This window comes from Aythya fuligula, chromosome 3 (assembly GCF_009819795.1).
Source record: "Aythya fuligula isolate bAytFul2 chromosome 3, bAytFul2.pri, whole genome shotgun sequence".
In the NCBI taxonomy this organism is placed as follows: Eukaryota; Metazoa; Chordata; class Aves; order Anseriformes; family Anatidae; genus Aythya; species Aythya fuligula.
The window spans coordinates 8,829,590-8,849,079 of record NC_045561.1 but is presented as its reverse complement, the minus strand read 5'-3'; the positions used below and the strand labels follow the sequence as shown (position 1 = coordinate 8,849,079).

At 40.4% G+C, this 19,490-nt stretch overlaps 1 protein-coding gene across 2 annotated transcripts; it reads left to right on the top strand.

The window, feature by feature from the left end:
* The first annotated feature begins 4,690 nt into the window (after positions 1-4,690).
* Positions 4,691-17,108, top strand: ANKEF1 (ankyrin repeat and EF-hand domain containing 1). 2 transcript variants are annotated; one of them, XM_032185166.1, is made up of 9 exons: positions 4,691-5,043; positions 5,470-5,669; positions 7,048-7,197; positions 7,883-8,006; positions 8,845-9,667; positions 12,506-12,732; positions 14,048-14,217; positions 15,386-15,529; positions 16,983-17,108. In XM_032185166.1, the coding sequence occupies exons 1-9, from the start codon at positions 4,698-4,700 to the stop codon at positions 17,106-17,108; spliced, it is 2,310 nt and encodes a 769-aa protein (XP_032041057.1). In that variant the 5' UTR covers positions 4,691-4,697. The 2 variants fall into 2 exon arrangements, with proteins under 2 accessions (XP_032041057.1, XP_032041056.1); XM_032185165.1 differs by having other exon boundaries at positions 14,048-14,229.
* Positions 17,109-19,490: the final 2,382 nt, after the last annotated feature.

Here is a 19,490-nt window from a genome sequence, read left to right as displayed (position 1 = left end):
GGCAGGCTGCCCGGTGCCACCTCTGCCCCTCACCTCTCCTCTCGGCGGTGCCCTGCAGCTCCTCGCCCTCCTGGCTGCGGCTCCAGTCACTCCCAGACGGACACTGGCACGGCAAGCTGAAAACAAAATGCACGTCTTAGAAGAATAAACATGGCATTACAGGCTATTCATTATGCCATGATTCAGTCTGAGGAGGATTTTGTTATATTGCTCCTGTTAAACGTTAGCCACAGCCAAAAATCCAGAGTAATTATCTGTACAAAGCTAGAAATATAACGTGGCAGCGTTACCGTATCAGTTTCTTTTGTACCAGCACAGAGGGTTCCGGCTTATCTCTATGGCCAGCATGCGAATGGGCCAAATTTAGAAAGTTCCAAGCTATTTTCTCTCACTAACGATAAAAGACATGAAAATTTTGTTTACTGCTTTGTGAATAGTGATAATTAAAGGGATGCTTTCCACTTGAAATGTTGAAACTGAAAAATGTTGCAAACCGAAAAAAAGGAGTCACAAGTGCTTCCAGCAGCGGTCGGGCACCAGGCTTTGACAGAAAGCGAGTGAGAGTGCTGGCCAGCAGACCCTCCCTACCAATGCAGCGTGGCCACTGCCTGGAAAGCTTTGTGAGAAACCAGCCTGATTAAAATGCCCTTCCTAATACTAGGTATACTGGGAAAAGGGTTCATCCGAATTGGAAAGAGTTCATGCTTTCAATCAAAACAATAACAGAAGCTGGCAGGATGAAAGCGGCGATCCTGTTGATGTTTGTCAACAGATAAAGTTGCTGCTCCACAGATGTTACAAGCCCAGGATTTATGATTATAGCTTCATGAAGTGCTCCCCAGAGTACGACTGTCTCAAAGCTGTGTCAACAATCCTTTGTTTTCTGTTAAAAGGTCCTACGGGTTAAGTGATATAAACCCTATGAAATGCACAAAATTGGCAGCATTTATTTAATGAAAATCCCAGGATGCTGTAGTTACATTTTCATTATAAAAGGCTGTTTCACTTGCTTGCACTTTTACCTAACTCTGGGTATAAGCTTCTATCCCACCTGTCTTATTTTAGTTCTGTTACTGTAGAAATTTCTAATAAAACAGGACCCAATCCCTTTGAAGAAATACTATAAAGAAATATTAACCATCACAGCTAAATTGTTATGTTTGTTTTCATGTAAATTGTTGGTTCTTAATGCTCTGAAGCAGACTTCAAACTTGCTAGGGGATCTCACTGGTGGGTAAACTGAGATAACAACATACTTCACCATTATGTCGAAAATAATTTCACTTATGTTTACAGAAATAATTTTGTTGCTGTGTGTGAAGTACTAAAATATTACCAGGATAAGCATTTCATAACCAACAGGAACAACTGATCACATTGCACTGGGACTAAAAATGGGATAGAGTATAATACATTGCCCTGTGAGCAAAAGGGAAAGCGTGGAATAAGTGGAAATTGTGCTGTGAGTCCCATATCATGAACGAGGCAAAGGTTTTGGGGAGCAAAAATAATACCTAGTCACATAGTTCAAATGCTTATTGGACATATATACAGGGATATTGCATGAATGATGCATGGTTTGTTGTTTTTCAACCATATTTTGTGGTGTTTACCACATGCAGCACGTCTGTTTTCCATCAGTGCTGGTGATTCTTCGATTGCTTCTTGACACTGCTGCTGTTCCTGTGTAACCCTGTGTCCCTCTGCTGTGTCACTGCTGGGGACAGTGACAGCAACAACACCAGTGATGGCAGGTGTTTACTTGCAGCTAGTAATTGCTGAAGCATGCGAGATGTGCTTCGGTTTCAGACTTGCTTTCCAAGTGTGTCACCTTGCCCGCTGCAGAATGGCATCCTAGGATGTGCTTGTTCTGGATATTTCAGATGCTGAGTGTGATGGTTGTACTAGATGTGGCTCAGGTACTGTTACGAATCTCAAGGATAATCCATAAAATGAATCCAAAGCTGTATGCACTGAATATTACATTCATTTAAACCTTCATTGGATGTTACTAAAAAAATGTTAAAAATGTTATCAATTATGATAGTGCTCTTGTGCTCTTAGCTTTACTAACCTACTTCCAGGGAGAACATTGTTTTTTCAGTGTTTGCAGCTTCATGGGGGAGAAAGAAGGGAAAAATAAGACAAGTTTTGATCTTAAATAAGTTCCTGAGAAAATGCTGTGCAAAATCCAGGTGTTTGTGCAGAAAGCGCTGAGAAATACAGGAAAAATCCTCAAACACAAGATCTTGTCAGTTCCTCAGACAGTGTCAATAGGTGAGTATTGATTTCCTTGGAGCGCTGCAGACTGGGCTGGCTGCAGGAACATGCGGCTGGCACCCTGCGGGCGGTCTCGGCAGCAGTAAGCCAGGCTGCAGACGAGCCCTGCAGCTTTTTTGGGGGCCACAGCCCCAAAGGCAGCGAGGTGCATGCCCCTGCTGCTCTGCAGCCTGCGGTGCTGGCTAGGGCAGAGGCAGAGCAGAAGCATTTCAGCAAGGATGGGGCAGAGCTGTGATCATGCCCAGCCCTCCTTCAGGGGGGAGGCCCATGGGCTGTGGAATGGGCTCACTCTGTGCAGGCTGACCAGAAGGGATCAGGCAGTGTTTTGATCATTTAAACAGCACCTAAGGAATAGGAGCCTGGGCTCTCTGTGTGCACGCAGATGCAGTGGGAAGAAAGGGCCCATTTTGGAAGTGAAACCAAGTTTGTTACAGCTACAGGGTGGTGCGGAATAGAGAGCAAGAGTACAAGAGAACAGTTTAAGCTTGTCAGCTCCACCTAAGCATTATTAAAAAGATTTTTCTTTCTGAGCTTCAGAGTCATAAACAGTGTAAGAGCCTTCCCTGTAGTACCTTTGTGCTGTTCCTCACTGCAGAGGTCACACCGCTTCACCAGAACCCAGGACAAACGTCCTTGTCCATAAGCTTTGCTCAGAAATGACTTCTAATGTCTCAGGCTCTAAAAGCTAGACTCCGCAGTGTACTCTGTTTTCCTTCCTCCCAGGGCTTTACCCAGAAGTAGCCTTATTTCTGAACTCTAAACATTAGGACTGAGTGCTACTGTTGTCATAACCCCTACCAGAAAAATATAATTTAAAAAAATCTGCATTTATTCCCTTTTACAGGACAACGTACAAGAAACACAACGTAGTAAGGATTTAGGTGACAGATTGAGTTATTGATGCTTAATGATTTAATCATGTGTTGTAAGAATATATTTTGTATGTGTTCAGAATGAGAGTTCTGATTTCAAAAGAAATGAAAGGCAGTAGTTACAGTAGAGCTTAGGGATATGGTTTAGTGGAGGGCTGTTAGCGTTAGGTTGGAGGTTGGACTCGATGACCTTGAGGTCTCTTCCAACCTAGAAAAAATTCTGTGATTCTGTGATTCTGTGAAACAACAACTGACATGGCATACCTGTGGTACAAAAAGTACTTTCACCTGTTCCCAATATGGTTAGCCTTTATTCACTCTATTTTTCCTGCAGTTTTATTTCAGATTTCCTTTCCAGAAAGGGAGGTGGTGACTCAAAAAATCTGTTGAAATTATGCATCCTTCTGAATCATTCCTACAACTCACCTCTTCTCAGACAGCCACAAAACACTCAATAGTAGCCAGGAAGATTGCTAAGTGGTACAATTTACAGCCTATATGGATAATAAAATAAGATAAAATAAAATAAAATAAAATAAAATAAAATAAAATAAAATAAAATAAAATAAAATAAAATAAAATAAAATAAAATAAAATAAAATAAAATAAAATAAAATAAAATAAAATAAATCCCTAAGGGGACCTGTTCTTCCACATTTTTTGTTGTCTGCCCTATAAGTGTTGTTTTTGGAGCACAGGTTGATCCAGGGCTTGCTTGAAGCTGATAGGAAGCTTCCCATTCACTTAAGCAAGCTCCAGAAACGGCCTTGACCCTTGCTTGGCCCTGCAGCCACAAGTGCTGAGACTAGCTAACAGAGGATAAAAAGTCTAAAAAATAACCATAACCGAGGAAAATGCAAAGCTGGTATCCTGCAGCACACTTTCCTCTACAAGTATTTGTTGCATTACCTGGAGGAATCTTTTCCCATGTCAGCATCTCACTGCCTGCACCTTTTTTCCCTGAGGGATTTACCACAGAGAAACGCAATTTACCCTTTTATGCACGCAGCCCTGCTGGAAGTTCATGCATTAGTTACTAACAAAGGAAGATGCTCCGGTATTGATGAAGTGATCCTAGCATCTATTTTATGCTTTAGCAAAACTCGTAACTGGGACATGTGATTTTTTTTTTTCTCACATACTAAAATGGCAGGTGATCAGCCTCAACTTGGGCCTCCAAGTAATTATAGATTATCGCAGTTCCTTGAATGGGAAGCAGTTAGCTTACAGTTCCTTACTTTAATTTTCACCTTGGAAGAGATTTCTTCTGAACAGTTTGATTACTGGAAAGAGCAATTTGCAAGGTGCTTCCTGTGTTTATGTAGTCTCTATATGTACCATATACACTAAGTGAGAGAAATTCACTTAAAGCTCTGTGCTCTGTCAAGTTTAAGTAGGTAAGTAGATAATTGCATACCTTGAACATAGCTTGATACCTGTTCTTCCTGGCATGTCAGAGTAATCTCATCTCTGTGTTTACATGTTTTCCTCTCTCCCAGTGCAGAAATTCCTTCCTTAGATGAAGCCATTTTTTCTTACTCAGGGATGCTACCAGTAGATGACAGACTTCAAGACTTACAGATCTACAAACTTCTCCAGTGTGTCCACCAGAAAGACAAGAAGCAAATAGAAAAGCTGGTCCAGCATGGCTTCCCCAACCTCATTAACTTCACAGAGCCTACGGATGGGTACAGCGCCCTCTCTTTGGCCTGCTCTAAGAATGACACCGACATGTGCAGCTTCTTGCTACAGCTGGGAGCTCATCCAGATGTCCAGGACAAAATGGGACGTACTCCAGCAATGAGGGCAGCCGAGCTAGGCTATGACTTGGTTCTGGACTTACTAGTAAAAGCTAATGCAGACATGACTGTTGTTGATAACGAAGGGAAAGGTAAGTAAAAAGGAACCCGATCAGACCAGAAATAGCACAAAATGGCTCCTTACTGCGTTACGTGCTTGCTATGTATGGCATGCTCACTCTGAAGAGAGGAACCACAGTGGTGGGTAATGCTTAAAGCTCAACAGAAGCTATTGGCCTTTGGTAAAAATGAAAATTATTCTCCCTGAACAATCCAGGCCTTTAAATCATAGATCCTTCCAATGTGTTCTCCCATGAGCAGCCACATACTCAATTCTGGTAAACTCCCTGAGTTCAGAGGTCCTAAACTAGAAATCCTTTTTACATTTCTATATGTGAGAGAATTTAATGGGCCTCTGATGAAGGAGTCTCTGTCCATTCATCTGTGAAGTTTATAGCATAAATAACCTTTCTTATCATTTACCATTACACCATAATCCTTGCTGTTTTTCTTTGCAGGTGTTTTGTTTTACTGCATTTTACCTACACGACGGCATTATCACTGCACTCAAATTGCCCTGGATTATGGTGCAGATCTTAACAACTGTACTACTGATGGGAAGCCTATATTTCTACAAGCCTGTGAGCAAGCTCATGATATTAAAGAAATATGTCTGAATTTCTTGGAAAGAGGAGCAAATCCCGATTCAAGAGACCCAGTATGAATATTTTGGTAACTAAGAATGTGTATACAGGAGTAAAGAATGGTCACCAGACTGGAATGTATAACCATAAATCCTCACATTAAAATTGCACAACAGTGGCAATTTCATTACTCTGTGGGGATATCTATTCCCTTCTTTATCAACATTTTTTTTTGCAGGAACAGAGATTTAAGTCTTCTGATTGAATCATGTATCCTGAGTCAGATTTTTGTAGGTTAGAGTGCAAATGTTTAAAAAACGAGGGGTAAGTGTGCCAACTCCTAAGAGTTCTAGTTCACTGTGCTTCAGCTGGATGTGCCCCAAGGTTTTCAGGGTTGAAGTAATACTAAAAAGGTGAGTCCAACAGAAGAAACATGAATGGGGATCAAGGTAGTGACGAGACATAAGAAACTCTTTTCTCCCTTTTGTACATCTTAGTCATGTATTTGTTTACTTGCTAAATTTATCAATGGCATTAAGGACATGAAGCCCTGTGCTACTGATCAAGTCATAGAGTCATTAAATCATTTAGGTTGGAAAAGACCTTCAGGATTATCAGGCTTTCCCTTAGAGCTACTCCTGGCTTTTGCTTTTGTCCTAGCATTTGCAGCATCCTTCCTAATTTGTAGCTATACCAAAACATTTTACACTACCAATATTTGGACATCTTTATCACATCCTCTGAGGCACATTCCCACCTTCTGCACTGTGCATGCCTGCAATATGATGAGAAACCTGCATCTTGGGTCTAATACTGTAGACACATACCTGGCAACATAATGGGAATGTTTTGCTAGGCCCAAAGAAAGATATCAGGGAACAAATCATGGTTCGGTACAACGAAATCCACAGCTCATTGTCTGCTTCCTGCCCTTCCTTTATCTCTGCCCCTCTGTATAGCAGCAAGTAAGAGATTTTAAGAGTTGGTGTGGGCCATTAGGTTAATAGGACGCTATCCCTGAGCTGAGAGGTGCTTTATTCTTGAGACAGTCACCGAATCTACCAAAGTCACAGTTACTTATGCTCTTTCAAGATATAATTGGTATTTTGTGTTAAATCTTTATACACAAGAGCATGCACCCAGAAAGAAAAAAAAAAAAAGTATTTCCTCAAATAGGGAATTGATTTTTGTGTGGCTGTTCAGGTGACTCAGGTTACTAACATAGTTGAGTCACTATGATTTGACTACTCATGATTTAGAAGCATTAAGACTAGATTCCTAAAGTTTTCATACAAATGCTGTTGAAAGTATTAGACATGTCTACTTTTTTCAATAACACCTAAAAGAAGCCTTCATTTTATGCTGCCCTGCAGCAATCAGATCATGTTGGACTCTTTCAACCTGAATTAGCACACCATGCACATTCTGAATTGTTTTCTTGCTACCTTGCAGGCTACGGGTCGCACAGCCTTAATGGAAGCAGCACGAGAAGGTGTTCTTGAGCTGGTGCGTGGTATACTTGAGAGAGGAGTCGATGTTAACCTATTTGACAATGAAAGACACAGTGCTGCACATTTTGCAGCCAAAGGAGGCTTTTTTGAGGTATCATCATTTGTGGTGTTGAACAGCTTGCTGCAAAGCCAGGCCATTATTTATTTATCTATTTGGAGTCCAGTATCTCAGCTGATCAAAGCACAGTAATCAGTAGTTAAAAGCCACTTCTTTTTGAGTATCAAAGGGAAGCCAGAAGTGACAGAATCTCTCTCATAATTGCAGAGCTTTTTTGCCAAGGTACCGCAGAGTGTGTGTGCTACTGTGGCTGTCTGGTGTGAATAGGTCCTCTGGAGAGCTTGTTTCCCCCAACATGTAGCATGTCACAGTTGTGTAACGTGGATGAAACCTTCCCATTGTAGGAAAGGCAGATACAAATAGCTGCAGGGAGGCCATTTCTTCCCTGTATCTTCCCAACTACTGTCTTTATTAAATTATGTAATTTTTATTATGCACACAATGATTACACATAGGTCTTGAAGATGGCAGGCCTGCAATAGTGAAGGTTGTTCTTGGTATCTACAGCTGAAGGAGGTTTCTAATTCCTGAGTAAAGTAGGCATGTACTATAGAAAACACGAGTGTCATGTGTGCATTGATCAGCTGGGCAAGGGAGAGAAGTTCACTATGTAAACCTGGAATATATGATACTGCATTTCATTTGTAAATCAGTCTCACAGTTCCCCCCTCCTAAGAAACACAGATGACTTTTGGTGGTCATGTTTTTGCTTTTCTAGATCCTGAGGATTATTTCAGCTTATAATGGAGACTTGGGCCTGATCGCTATGAACGGTAACACACCACTTCATTACACTGCAGAGGGAGGATTTGCAAATTGCTGCAAGTTTATAGGACAACGAGGTACATTAAGAAGTTACTTCGTGACTATTGTATATATTATTTTTCTGTGTTAGAGGAAAGACTGACATCACTCGGGCATCTCCGAAGGAATTGTCTCTCTGGGGTATCATGTGACAAGTGCGATTCTCATTAAGAAGTACCTAACATAGGCTACTGCTGTTCACTTCTACTAGTGTGGCTATGATGAAATAAAACATTTCTCAAGAAAATCAACAGAAACAACACGGGTTTGTGTAACTTAGAACTGGACAGCATTAAGTGGTTTTGTTTCACTGAACTCACTGTAGTCATGGGGAAAACTTAGCACCCATGGGTATTAAAACATACTCCAAATAAGCTGTGATGATTTTCTAAGTTACTCAAATGATCATACCACTTCCAATTGTCTTTCCGTAGGACCATGTACAATCCTACGTTATGTTCTTGTGGTCCAAATATTTAGCTCACAGTCCATTACCAAATCACAGTGTTGGGATACAGAAGAGCGAGTAACATCTTAATCTTAGTTGGTTTCTTCTTAAACTTGATTGCTACTTTAAGTAAAAATGTAAAATTTTCACTGAACTTCTCCCTTCCCATACATATTCATGAGTAGATGGAGTAGAGTATGGGTTGCCTGGTGAATCTCCCTTTGGAAAACAAATGTGGCTGTGTGCCTAGCTTTCCAGGTTGGGATCACTGATGCGGTTGCATTGACTATTGTTATTTATAGTTAAGACTTTATAAAATTGTAGACCTGTGCTAATTAGCCACACACATATTACAAGACTCTTACCTTAAGTAATTGCCATTTATTAATTCCATTGCACTATCAGTGAAAGTGTGTCTATATTGTCAGGCTGCGATCCTACGTGGACAAACCTGTTGGCAAAGACTCCAAGAGCAGTTGCCAAGGAAGGCGGTTTTAAAGCAGCAGTAACCGAATTGCGCAAAATTGAAAATAACTTTAAAAAAAAGTCTAAGTCTGAAGCTAAGGAGAAGAACCCCCAGTGGGCACTGAGGCTGTACGACTGGTCCTTAGAGCACCAGGATGCCCTCCGGAAGGCATTTGAGGCCGTTGACCAAGGAGATGGAACAGTAGCTAAGGATGATTTCATAGCAGTTATTCAGAAGCAGTGTGCCTTTGTGGACACTGAGCAAATACAAACTATTGCTGAGGCGCATGAAAGAGCTGACCCTGAAGGAATCAACACTGAAGAATTTTTTAAAGGCTCTAAATACTTGCAGAAAAACTATCTTATAACATCTTATGGACCCAAAGGGAAGAAAGGAAAGAAAGGGAAGAAACGAAGAGGCAAAAGAGGCATTGCTGTCCCCGTGCCAATTTGCATTATTCCAAAGAGTGCGTGTCCACTTAGGGAAGACGGCTTCCCTGTATACATGATTGAGGCTGTTCAGAACACTGCCGATAGCTACCGCTTTAACCGAGACCACCCATCTGCCCACCCCGTGCACGACGACCGTGCCTGGTATATAGATGAACCAAGGAAAATGTACATGAACATTAACTTCCTTGTCAGGGCAGGAGACATTCTGTCTCTAGAGAAAGCATTTGAGGAGGGTGTGCCAGTAGACATAAAAGATAAGTATTACAGAACACCTTTGATGACTGCATGCGCAAGTGGGAACATAGACTTCGTGCAGTATCTTCTGGAAAAGGGGTAAGATCATTCCAAAGATTTTCTTTAATTGCTATTTTGGGAGCATACATTTCCAATAAACATTTGGATGCAACAGACTATAGTTTTTGTATGCATGCTATTTAACATAATAATTCTGTAAGATGCTGAGTTACAGAGGTTTAGTTTATTTTTTTTTACATTTTAGTAATGAGGAAATAAAAACATCTAAAGGTAAGTTTCCCAGATCTGAAATTGTTGGTGTCTGAGCTACTGACATTTCACTTAGATGCAGAGCACCTACATGTAGTCTATTGGAGCTGCGGCTAGTTTATATCCATGTCTCAAGGAGTGCATCTTCAAAATAACTTTCAAAATTACACGAATGATTTTTTGGAAATCTGACTTAAGTGGCTAGCCTGAAATCATTGAGATACCTTTAAATGAATCATCAAGGAAGTCTCAGACTTCCCTGTTCCACATGCCAGAGCTTTTGCATGCAAATGTTTTAAGAGAATCAGCTCTACCAAGAATCACTTTCCTCTGCAGCCTCAGCAGGCTGAGGCAGCAGGATTTACTCCAGAAGTGCACGTTGCTATTTAGTCTGTTCCCCTCTTCAGAAGTGCTTCAGCAGTTTTGTAGCCTACAGATACACCTGTGAAAAACCTTCACAACAGCTTAAAAATGAAAGCAATTTAAGAAAAAATCAGTCATATTTATGTAATAGCATAATCTCTTTTTTTTTTTTTATGATCAAACTGCCACAGTCCTACATTCAGATAACTGCTTAAGAGAACATTTTACAGAGACAATATTTACGTTAGCTATGTTCTCTACCTGTTGCTAGAATTTATTTTAATGTTCATTTCTAAGGATAAGTGTCTCCAGCCATTGCTCGAGATCCTGCAGAGACTTAACAGCATGTACAGATTTATGCACCCTGGTAATTACACTGACATTCCTGCAGCATATGTAAAGCTGTGTAAGTGTGTAAATTCAGGTCTTCCAAAGATAAAGATGCAAGAGTTATCAAATTAATCTAGCAAATTTATCTCCACTGCTTTCATCAGATCTCACTAGACAGTGCACTAGTCACATGTCATTGTATTTAGACCTATAAATGCAATAATAGTTAAAAAAATATTCTAGTTTTGATATTTTAAATTGATTGAAATCAGAAAGGAAAGTTTTCAGTACGGTTTTAGCTTTGCATCTTTCAACATTGTGGACTTTCAAACACTTTCATTTTGGCATGGGAATTTAAATACTTTTTACAATATGGCCATTTCAGTATTATAAATGCATACCAAATGGAAAATTAAATACTTATCTAGAGCTATAAAAAATGCTGAGGTTTAAGCATAAATCAGTGGTGCCTACTTTCTACCTTGTTCCAGAAAGACTCAGAAATAAGGCAAATTCACCCATGTTTGATCCAAAGAAAATGTTGAATTTTATGCCAGCACTGTGTCTTTCCTGTTCCCTTCAATCAGTTTGTTTCCCATAGAGTGAAGTTAACAAAAGAGAGTCAGGGACAGAAAGAGGATCAGTCCAGGCATGGGGAGTGGGTAGGGAGAGAAAGTAGAGTAAGTGTAACCCTGCATTTTAAATGAGAAATATAGAGGAAATGACATCTGCCTACAAGTAAGTCATAATAGCTAAGCAACTGCAAGATAACAAAGATAAAACCGTTAGATCTGGGGAATTTTCTGCTATATGATCTCAGCAAAGGCAGAATTCTGAAACAGATTAAAAATTTAAGCAAGAAGAGATGAATAGATTAGTCAGTTCTTTTGATCCACAGTTAAATATTAACCATCTGATCAGATAAGCAAAAAAGCTCTCTGGGCAAGCAGCTTGCTTCTTAGCTTTTCTTCCCTCTACCTCCTTCTGTGTCTTTCAGGCAGACATCAGCTCTTTGTCCCTTGAGTAAATGGGACTGTCCCTAATGCAGTTCAGGACCTGTAGGCTGTCCTAAACACAATGGAAAGTAATTGAGTGTGCAGGAGTTTTAGGGGATTCCCTCAGTTTTGACCCCTTCTGAACCCACACATGGCACACAAGGGAGACAACAGATCCAGGTATGGTCACGGACGATGTTTTGTTCAAAGACATGAGGAACCATATTTCTTCCCTTTTAACACTACAAAGTGTTTTTCTTTGTTTGTTTGTTTTTTCAACACTAGTGGCTCTTGTTCCCCAAGCCTCACCTTTCCATGCCCCTGGCTGAAAAGCTCCCAAGGCAGCCAGCTGCTGTAATGCTTTTCCCGAGATTCTTCTGAAGGCAGCACACTGCAAATATCACCCCAAAACCAGCCCTTGCAGCCTCCAGAACATGCCATTACCAACCTGGGAGGCAGAAGGATCTAGACCAGTGACATGGTAGCTGAAAAAATTTTAAATCCTCGGCTTTTCTGTAATAGATCTTCTCTAACTCATTTTTAAATAGTGCAGGAAGCAATTTTGCCATGTATTTTGGAGCACGTGTTCTTGGCCCAGAAGTTTTCTTTTTTGGATTCTTTAACCTGCCTTTGGCCATCCTCAGGGAAGCTGGAGCACAAACACTACGAGCATTTTACAGAAAGACTAAGTTGCCCCAAAGCTTATTTTTCTCTGTATGTGTGAAAACTTCCCTGGGGAGGAGGACCCTGTGTCAGCTTCGAGAGGACCATGATCACCACCCAGGCACACACAATGAATATGACAAGCTACGTATCACATTCTAAAACAGTTTCAAAGTAGCATTAGCAATAAGAAAATACTTATTTACATTGAATATGCCACTATCATGCAGTTGTCATTGATTGTACTTAGAGCCGTAGAAGTTACTGTATTTCGTGTCTGGCATCATCTGCCACAACCCCTCTTACTCTTTTACAGGGCCGACGTGAACGCAACAGACAATTTCATGTGGACTCCCCTCCATCATGCTTGCTATAATGGACACCTAGAGATTGCTGAGCTGATAGTGAAGGCTGGAGGAGCAGTGGATGCACCTGCAATAGGCAGTGCAACCCCACTAATGAGAGCCATTGAGATCTGTAGATTGGATATGGTACATTTTTTAATCAATGCAGGTGCTGACATCCAAACAACAAACAGCAATGGTAAATATCAGTGTCTCCCCACAGGGACTGCTTAAGTGCATACAAGTTTTATAAGAAAAATAAGTTATTGGAATGTTTTGAGAAGTATTCTGAATTTATGACTGCTATCAGGATTATGATAAAGGTAAAGTTAAGTTCAACTAGTTTTCTACAGTATGGAATCACTATTCTAACTAGTCAGCTTTCCTACTTTTTATATGTCTATAAAATGAAGTTACATAATGACATGATTAATAAGTACAACCTCCCACCCCAAGACTGTGGCTGAAAACATCCCTGATAGCTGTTACTCCTCACCTGATACATTTGGAGATGAAAGCGGCTTTAATGAAAAAAAAATCTAGGCAGTTATTAGTATTATTGAATGGAAAAGTAGATTTTAGTTTTGGCCAGTGTGCACTCTGCCGCACATTTCAACTGCCTGTAATTTTGCACGCACAGACAACACTAGTTAAATAAAGAAATTCTTGCTGCTTAGCCCGTAAATACTTGTCCCTGAGATAAAAGCGGCTTAACAGAAACACAAATCTGAACTGATACTGAAGGGTTGCCTCCTCACAGCAGACCTTTCAATGACTATTATTGTCTCTATTTTAAGAGCAATTTAAACAGTTAACATTGCTTTTTCAGCCCTTGATGTAATGTAGGAAGCAATGTTGCTACGTAATAAGACTTCCCTTCCCAAAATGCCTAGAAGGTGAAACCCTGCTTGTAGAAGCACTGTGTACTCTGCATTTCTATTATCCTGGGAAATTCTGTATAACTGATGGTGGCAGTTTGATCTCACCATTACTTTAAGGCCTCATCTCATAAGATTTAGAAGAGTTTCCCCCTTTATTATGCTCTGAAGGGGTTCAGCCCCACTTAGACCACAGGGCTTTCCCTTGACTCTGCCAGCCACAGAGCAACCACTGGCAGGGGCAGGTACCAACAAGAACTTTGTCTGAATTCCAAACCCTGTAATATGCTAGTCAATCCCAAGTGCTAAATGCTCTCACCTCTCAAAGATCAAAGTGACAACCTGCAGGACCGGTATATTAAGATGCAAACGTCAGGACATTAAAAGCAAAGCAACCACTTCCAACAATTCCTTCAATATCTTGTTTCAGGGCTCGTTTCTGCAAGCCTTTATTTCTGCAAGCAGTGCTGCTGACTGCCAGCCCTCACACCAACATCAGGCAGGCTACTGGCACACTGAATGGCTAATAAATTAGATGCCTAATTAAGTTCTGTTGACTGTAGTGTCATTATCCAGTTACAACAAGTGCCAAGATTTATTTTCATGGCTTAAACAGGTATTTATTTTCAAATACAGGAAAGAACGCTCTTGATATTGCTAAGGTATTTGCAGATTCTAGAATAATCGATCTGCTTCAAAATAAACTGGACAATTTGCTTATGGTATCGGAAAAAAAAGGAGCAGAGAAAGAAAAAGTTGCAAAGCCAAGGTCACCTTCTACAGTGACACCTGCAGAGATGCAAGCTGTGAAAGAAGAGGTATGAGAAATGGGGAGAAAGGACTGATTTATTAGTAGTGTTTATTTCTTTAGTTGCCATCAGTCTGTATAAAGCAGGAAGTTAAAGTATTCTCAGAAGCAGGGCTTGTTTTTGCCAGTACTACTACTTGTTCATTGTTCAAAACAGTAATTTGGTAATTTCTATGGATTTTGTGCCTTCTCTAATCCCACTGCAGAATTGTATCCTTTACCACTGACAAGGAATGTAAAATCTTTCCTCCTTTCCTTCCCCCTAACGCTAATGATCACCTAACTATGATGTCCGAATACTGAAAACTGCTAACTGCAGTTTCTCAAAGGAAGCACGTTTCTTCAAAGGGTATGACCAATTCAAGGCCCTTCAAGTCAGTAGAAGCATCTTTTTCCTCTTCTAAATTGAACATACTGAGTTGATATCAGGCTTGCTGACTTCTGATTTTCCCATTTGTCTCGTATCCTTCTTCCACCGTCGAGAAGAGTCCTATTTCTTAAAGCCCACACCGACGCATTTGGCTGCTGTACTTGCCAATGCATTTTCTGCACCCTCCTGGAGCCTTGAGTACCTTACTATTTTCCCACCACCCACGCAGACATCAGCCTCAGTGACCATATTCTGATTACCTTATTGTGGTGGATGAAGTCTTCCTGATTTACCAGTGTTAATTGCTAATCAGACCTGGGGTGCTATTTAGAGAGAAAACGCAATTATATTTGCATTGCTGGCAGTCTCCATCATCAGTCCCACCCTGGATGTTGTAGTCAACGTGTTACAGTAGCCACATGCTGATTTCTGCCTTTTGAACATGTTTTAAGTTTCTCGGGGGTAGCATAGGGTTTTCACAGAAGGGAGGATGACAACTTCTGACACTTATCATCTGCCACAGGATGGAAACACCAGTGGCACTAGGTGATAGTCTAGTGAGTCTTGAAGAGCAGTTAATGTTCTAATGTCCAAGAAGAAGAGTCATCCCCTACCTTTTAAAGTGCTCCCCTCACAGATTTCTGATATATAAAAAAAGCTTTAAGAAAAACACATCCTGAACAGATTCAGAAACACACACACACACAGTGAGTGGATGGTAAAACAAGTATCAGAGGATGTATGCTTTGTTTCTAAATGCAACATGTGTGCAATGGATTAACCACTTCTCTTTTAGCTTTCACAGGTATCTCTGGCAGTTATAGAAAAACCTGATCTTGAAAAGGCAGCACATTCCCTTACGGACAGTGTTATTTATCTGAACTCTCTGATAACCAGTGGTGCTACTAAGAAAGAAGATATCGCATTCGAACCCAGAAAAGTACGTACAGTAGCAAACCTTAACTGCAGTTTTATGTTAAAGGTAGACAGATCACATTCTTTGCAGGTCAGTATGAAGAGTTTGGTCATTTAATTAGTGAAAACTGGACCAATTATACTAGCAAGGAGTCTGGCCCAGAGTCAAAGTGCATTAGCAAAGCACCCAGCATTTTGCATGACGTGCAGCTCAGAGTCAGGGCTTCATTCCAGTCATGTCTTCAGAAGCTGACATCTCTCACATTGTACATTTCTGAACAGCTGATTAGAAAACTTGGCATCCCAACAAAATTTAGTTGGAAAAAAAGACAATGGCTTCACAGTTTCAGCAAAGAAGTTGTAGAAGGGTTCACAGTTGATTCCAGTTGGTTTGTATTAGATCTTGTTTGCTTTCTCCTTCAGTTACTGAAAGTCAGGAACATAGGAATGGCTTCTTTCAGAGAGAAAGATCTCTTGAAAAGTAGGTGCTTCCAACATGATTCAATCCTGGATCAATTCTGTTTTCTAGCTACTTATGATTTTTTTTTTTCCCCTTTGTGAGCAGGCCTTACTGTAGGTCCAAAACAACAACAAACCGATGAAAGGGCTTCACAATTTAACTAACTAATAGGTGATATGACATAGAGTAAAGATTGCCACAAAACAACAATAAACCTAAAAGGTATGTCCACATGTATTATAACAAATCACAGAAACTGAGCTCTTACCAGTTTTAAAACTAGGATGAAAGTAGACCACGTTAAATACAAATGCAACCATGTTCATGGTATGAATTTTAATATTCACACAGAACACTTAAAGGATAGGAGTCCTTGTTTAAGGGACCAGCACCAACTTCTAACTCACCTTCTCAATCACTTATTACCTGATTTCTTATGTCAGTGACACTGAGTGAAATGAATCACAGCACAATAAACATTTAACTCCTGGAGTTAAAATAATTAAAGTATCACTTTTGTATTAGGGACCTGTTAATGCTCACAAATAATTGAGAAAATGAAACAGGATCATGGAGATTTTTATTATATATGAAACAAATACCATTGCTGACCAAGAAGTTTTGTTTGTTTAGAATTTACCATTTCCCTAACTCTGATTTGAGCTTGTTTCTGCAGTGGTCTCAGGGAAATAAGCCTATGCTGCCAGTGACTCTATGGTTAATTACTGTTTTCCACTCAGAGGATCTTGGGCCTGAATCAGTCATTCTAAATAAAAAGCTTTGGGTCTTCTTCCCTGCCATTAGCCCTGAGCTGAGCCCTCAGCATATTACAGATTAGAAGTGACAGGAGTGCTCTGCTTGTATATACAAGATGATGTGGTACCTGCAGGGAAGCTGCACTGGTTTTGTTCTACATCTCAGGATAGAAGGGAGGGCTAAAACATAGCTTGGTTTAGCCAAGTGTTTTCTTATTGCAGAAGCCCTGCCCAAAGTAACTACAACTACCTTTATTTTCTAGGTTTGGACCCCTGAAGCCACAACAAAGGAGCTGGTAAGAAAGCAAGAATTGCTCCGGGAGCGCTCTACTCTTGCTGGCAACTCAGAAGCCTTCCTGACCCCCTTTAAGAGAACAGTTACGGAATAAGCGTATCAGCTACAGGAAGCTACTTCTACACATATTTTGAGGGGACAAAGATCAAAGAAGGCTACACCTTTGTAAGAAAGGAATCATGTGGTGCTTAGTAAATGCATCTCAGTTATGATAAAATGTATAGCAAGTTTTTCTCTGCAAATTATACTGCTTATGCGGGCTTTTGTTAAGAGCTTAGTACTGGAAAAGGTTTATCCTCATTATTCTAAGCACTGGAGCTCAGTGTATTTTATGGAACAGCAACTTGTGACACGTTCCTTTTAAGGGGATTGCTTTATGAGGCTATTTTTCACCCCAAGATAAAACTTTTTCATAGACAGTTATAAAGGTTACCCTTCCCACTGAAAGGGCATTAAAATATAAGGATAGGAATATGGTATTTCAGATTTCAGACATGTTCGTGGTCGTCTGCAAAGTCAAGAGAAAGTACAGGAGTTAAAGCAGTTAATAGCCCAGACTACTGCTGTTGACTATACTGCCTTAATGTTCTGTCTCATACACATACCTCTTCCCTCACTCACTGAGGTTGTATTACCCAACTGCACTGTTGCAAAGCTGTTACCAGGATAATAGGATATTTTCAAACTGGCTTACACATTGAAAAACATTCAGAAATTTTGTGAAGGCAGGTTCCTGTATTAAGAACTACATACAAAACCAATCCAAGTCAACCCTTGCCCTCTCAAGTGAGGTAAGTCATTTGAGATGATGTCCTGCCATTGAGATCTATGGGTGGGGAAAAGTTAGCATCTTAAAAAAAATGATCTGGCCAGGCTGCTGTAATTTAGTGTAGAGGTTCTGAAATGTTGTTGTAGGAAGCATATAATGTCAAGATTTGTGTTATGACCAGGATGAAATAGCACAGGTTCTGCTGAAGGATGCAGCATCTCTTGAATTCTGTTCAGTGTATCTGCAAGATAGTTGAGAGCACAGAAGTGAGCTTGATTTGGAGCTTCAAAAAGGTAGTAACAGATGAGCTTTGGGTAGGCAGAGGCTGAAAATACTGGAAATATTTAGCTAAGAAGTGGGAGGGAATGCTATGAAGGATATCTGAAGCAGCAAAGAACGTGGAGAACTGAACTGAAACCTATTCTTTTGTAGGGTACAAGAACAGTCAGAACACTGAAAAAACGGGAAAGCAGCACACATTAAATAACACTGTATAGTGTGTAAATATCCTACGGAACCCTCTGCCCAATTATCCTTGGAAGCTTAAAAAAATATTTACATAGATTGTGAGAAGAGTCTCGTTAGCTAATGCATAAGGGATAAATTCCCTTGTGTTTCAGGACCTCAGCTAATTACTATCTGCACATAGTACAGAGTTTTCTAGCAATGCAGTGCACTCCTTGATCATCCAGTGTAGTGATGTTCATGTTCCCCAGGAAAGAAAGCCACTGGCCTAGACAAACACTGTGAATGTGATCAGCATCTGGTTTGAGAGCATGCATTTTTAAAATTTATTTTTATGCTGAGATAAAATATGCTGAGACGGCCTCAAGAGCCATCTGGCTCCAGAAAACAGCTACTTTTGAAGATTTGTTTTCAACTTTACTGATTTTTAAACTTCAAATCTCTGGAATCTGAGCTTCAGAAGGTGTTCTTCCCTTCTGGTTGTATTATTTGTAATAAGGATAGATTTTTGCCCTTGTTGGCGTGCAATACAGCATTTCCATGAGTTTGTCTAGGTACAAGAAGAGCAGAAGTGCTTTTGGTGGAACTTCGCTGGGGAAAGACTGTGCAGTCACCTTGAAAACACCACTGCTTGCACGACACCACATGCAGCAAACCCGTTTCAACTCTAGCCGCACATCCAAATGTAGAATTCAGACCCAAGACAAACACAAAGCAAGGAGATATGCCTAGTGAGGTACTATTTGTATTTTCAAATACCACTACTGAACATAACATTTGAATGAACACAGTTGTGTATGATTAGTTTATGACAAGTTGCTTACTTTCAGAAAACTTCCCTATATGTTTGGCATTTTAATAGTCCAGTGCGAAGACAGACTTTGAAGGCAAGTGAGATACCATTTCAACGTATCAGCTGTCTTGGAATTCTTAACATCAGCATATCATCTCTGCCTGTCAGCATAAAACTTCTTCTTGGCTGCAGATGACTGCAAGTAACAAAAATAAGTGTTCAAGCTGGGTGCAGAAGGCAGTGCAGGCAAGGAGCAGGATGCCCATAAACAGTTATAAATAAAAACCCATCTCTCAAAGGAGAGGCGTGGGGTCAATTCACTAAACAATAGCCATCAAAATAAATCAAGCAGGACTGTCAGAAACTCCTAGTTCATCCTACAAGGTAAAACTCTTTCTGGCAGAGCTATGCTGTGGAGGTTAATCAGCAGAGCTCTCCACTCTCAGAGC